Below are 3,945 nucleotides of genomic sequence, written 5' to 3' on the forward strand. Positions count from 1 at the left end.
ACTGCAGCCTATTCAACCGTTCACACAAACAGGGATGTTGACTGATTTGAATTACTTCACAAAACATTTGTATTCTCTATTCTCATTGGAGCTCTATTTATTATTCTATATCAAAGTGAAGTAGCGACATCTTTCAATCCGTTTCAGAAGAAACCCCGTGCCAGAATGGCAATTTCACGGTTCACCCGTGGAGAGAATTAGGTTCAACCGAAAATGGTTGCCACCCAAAAGCAATTTAATTTTTTAAAAACTTGACGGAACTTTTCTTGGAAGTTTTATGAGGGATTCAATTGTAGATGAACACCCATGAAGCCATTCCACAGTAGATATAACATCCACACCTACCATTAACAGGAAAATCCAATTTATAATAGAAAAATTATAGATAAAAAAGAAGCCTACGTGCATGACAATTGTGGTTGCAGTCAAATTGAGTTATCGTCAAGGAATGAAGGCGTGCGGACAAGAGATTAGGAAGTGTAGGCCACCATTTGTGACACAAAATTGGCTATTCCCAATTTTGATGCCTTCATTTCATTAACATTGATCATGGTCTTAGATATTATAATTCAACTGAATTAGCTTGTGAAAACAAGTATGTGTTTGACATCCTACCTAACCTTAACTTCCTGCACTAAAAAATACTTGATAAATAATAATGATCCCAAGAGTAATACTATACGTATCAGTACCTATTTTAAGTATATAAATAAGTGTATAGTTATATATATAATCACGTGATTGAGTGTTATTTTATTTTAAATTTAAAATCATTCAATTATATGATGATATACATAATTGTGTACATATTTTATATATTCAAAGTAAGAATATATAATTCTATTGTTATCCCAATACTGGCCAGGATTCCAAATTCAAGTAAGAAGATGAGAGAAGCCATTATATTGACATCACAAGTGAATGTTCACTTTCATGATAAAAAGTTATGGGTCCTATTATACTTGTTGCCAGTTGGTATTTTTGTAGGAAGGAAATTGGGGTTTGGCATTTATGGCGCAACTAAAACAATTGCTTAGCAAATACCAAATTCTATACACGTCTAATTTTTAGTATTTAATTAAATATCTAAATAATATATCACAATATCACCAGAATTATTTAATTATATAATAAAATTTGAATATCCAATTGAGTGCATTGTAACTTAAATAGTATTTATAAACTATTGGTTTCTAGTTTAAGTTTTTTGCCCAGGGAATTAGACATTGATAATGAAAAACTAAATGCAAGCAAATAGGATTGAAAGTTAGATAATTTCAATCACCAAACATATTGACCTTACTCTTTTAGTCTTGGTCATTTCTGCTATAAATCCCTTCCAGAGAGTAATTGTAGCTAAACCTCACCAAATAAGCGTCCTAATGTCTCGTGTTGGAGGCTCAACCAAGTCCCTGGCGAAGCCAATGGCCGGTGACGACTTTCCATTTTTTAAACAAAACCAGCCATTTGAGCTCCAACAGTACCCGAGAACAGAAAAGCCTGTTGTCTCACGTACTCTTGCAGAACTCTTAATGCGTGTTGAAGATGCCAATAGTTCGGGCGACAACACTCCGATTGATCATAGAGTCCTTGAGATTAGCTACTCTTGCAGTTCCGTGCCAACATCGCACCCTTTTGTTCTTTCTTTTAACAACTTAACATACAGTGTCAAAGTTGGTAAAAAACTGGAGCTTCCATGTTTCGGAAACGGCGCTCTTGATTCACCAGAGAAGATTTTGCTCAATGATATATCTGGGGAAGCCAGAGAAGGTGAAATCATGGCCGTTCTTGGCGCTAGTGGGTCGGGAAAATCGACGTTGATTGATGCTCTTGCGGACAGGATTGCAAAAGAAAGCTTGAAAGGAACAGTGACTTTGAACGGTGAAATTTTGGAGTCGAGGCTTTTGAAGGTGATATCTGCTTATGTAATGCAAGATGATCTTTTGTTTCCTATGTTAACCGTGGAAGAGACGCTTATGTTTTCGGCTGAGTTTCGCCTTCCTCGTTCGCTTTCAAGGAGGAAGAAGAAGGCTAGAGTTCAAGCTCTGATTGACCAACTTGGTCTCCGAAACGCAGCCAACACAGTAATTGGTGATGAAGGACATAGAGGCGTTTCTGGAGGTGAACGCCGGAGAGTGTCAATCGGAACTGATATAATTCACGACCCAATTCTTTTGTTTCTCGATGAGCCCACTTCAGGCCTAGACTCAACCAGCGCTTTCATGGTTGTCAAAGTTCTGCAGCGAATTGCACTAAGCGGAAGCATTGTTATCATGTCTATTCATCAACCAAGTTACCGAATTTTGAGCTTGCTTGATCGGCTGATTTTTCTTTCACATGGCAACACTGTCTATGGAGGCACACCGGCCAATCTTCCTGAATTCTTTTCCGAATTCGGGCATCCGATTCCTGAGAATGAGAATCGAACAGAATTCGCACTTGATTTGATTCGTGAGCTTGAAGAAACCCCTGGTGGAACCTCTAACTTGGTGGAATTCAACAAGTCATGGCAAAACAGAAAGAATCCAAGAAAACAAGAATCCAAGAACACAAACCTATCGCTCAAAGATGCAATAAGTGCAAGCGTTTCAAGGGGGAAACTTGTCTCTGGTGCCCCATGTGACTCCAGCTCAACTTCTTCATTTCCAACTTTTGCCAATCCATTTTGGATTGAAATGATAGTTATTGCCAAAAGATCACTCACCAATTCAAGAAGAATGCCTGAGCTCTTCGGAATTCGCTTGGGAGCCGTTCTTGTAACTGGGATTATCCTCGCTACCATGTTTTGGCATCTCGACAATTCACCCAAAGGCGTTCAAGAGCGTTTAGGCTTCTTCGCTTTTGCCATGTCCACAACTTTCTACACATGCGCAGAAGCCATCCCAGTCTTTCTTCAAGAACGATACATTTTCATGAGAGAAACGGCTTACAATGCTTACCGCCGTTCTTCCTATGTTCTTTCTCATTCAATCATTTCTCTTCCTTCTTTAATCTTCCTCTCTCTTGTCTTTGCTGCAACAACCTTCTGGGCTGTGGGCCTCTCAGGTGGTTCATCCGGGTTCTTTTTTTTCTTCCTCACAATCTTGGCCTCCTTCTGGGCCGGAAGTTCCTTCGTAACTTTCCTCTCCGGTGTAGTGTCTCATGTGATGTTAGGCTTTACAGTCGTTGTCGCCATTTTGGCTTACTTCCTCCTCTTCAGCGGCTTCTTCATTTCCCGCGACCGAATTCCTCCCTACTGGATTTGGTTTCACTACATTTCCCTGGTGAAGTACCCATACGAAGGCGTTATGCAGAACGAATTTGATGATTCCACAAAGTGCTTTGTGAGAGGAGTGCAGATGTTTGACAACACGCCGTTGGGGGCAGTGCCGATGGCCGTAAAACTGAAGCTTCTGAGTAGTATGAGCAGTGCTCTTGGCGTAAATATTACTAGCAACACTTGTGTGACGACTGGGGCTGACGTATTGGCTCAACAAGGAATCACAGACCTCAGCAAGTGGAATTGCTTATGGATTACAGTTGCTTGGGGATTTTTCTTCAGAGTTCTGTTTTACTTTACATTGTTGTTAGGCAGCAAGAACAAGAGGACATGAATGATTTAATACATTAGTTTCTTGTTTATACAAGAATTGGTTGATTTTCAGAGTGGATGAAGTGTGAGTGCTGGTGGGCAATTTGGCTTCTTAATTTGTAAGATTTTAAATGGAAGACAGTTTCATTCTTTGTTTTCTCTTCTTTTGTAGCTGACGAATTCTGTGTATGCAGAAGAAATTGCATATGTTAGAAATGTAGTTGGTGGAAGTGGAGATTTAGGCTAGCCAAATTTTATAAAGCAAGGGAATTAAGGATCCAGAAATTAAAAAAAATAGAGCAAAACGGCCCAGACTAAGGGATTTGGGCCAGATGGATTTAGTTCTTGCCCTTGCAGCCTGAGGATTAAATATT

General features: G+C 39.4%; 1 protein-coding gene across 1 annotated transcript; it reads left to right on the forward strand.

Annotated features, from left to right (window-relative positions):
• Positions 1 to 1,309: 1,309 nt before the first annotated feature.
• On the forward strand, positions 1,310 to 3,730 carry LOC123226245 (ABC transporter G family member 20-like). The gene has a single exon (XM_044650778.1). The coding sequence runs from the start codon at positions 1,383 to 1,385 to the stop codon at positions 3,591 to 3,593; it is 2,211 nt and encodes a 736-aa protein (XP_044506713.1). The 5' UTR covers positions 1,310 to 1,382; the 3' UTR covers positions 3,594 to 3,730.
• The last annotated feature ends 215 nt before the right edge of the window (positions 3,731 to 3,945 follow it).

Source organism: Mangifera indica, chromosome 1 (genome assembly GCF_011075055.1).
Source record: "Mangifera indica cultivar Alphonso chromosome 1, CATAS_Mindica_2.1, whole genome shotgun sequence".
Classification (NCBI taxonomy): domain Eukaryota; kingdom Viridiplantae; phylum Streptophyta; class Magnoliopsida; order Sapindales; family Anacardiaceae; genus Mangifera; species Mangifera indica.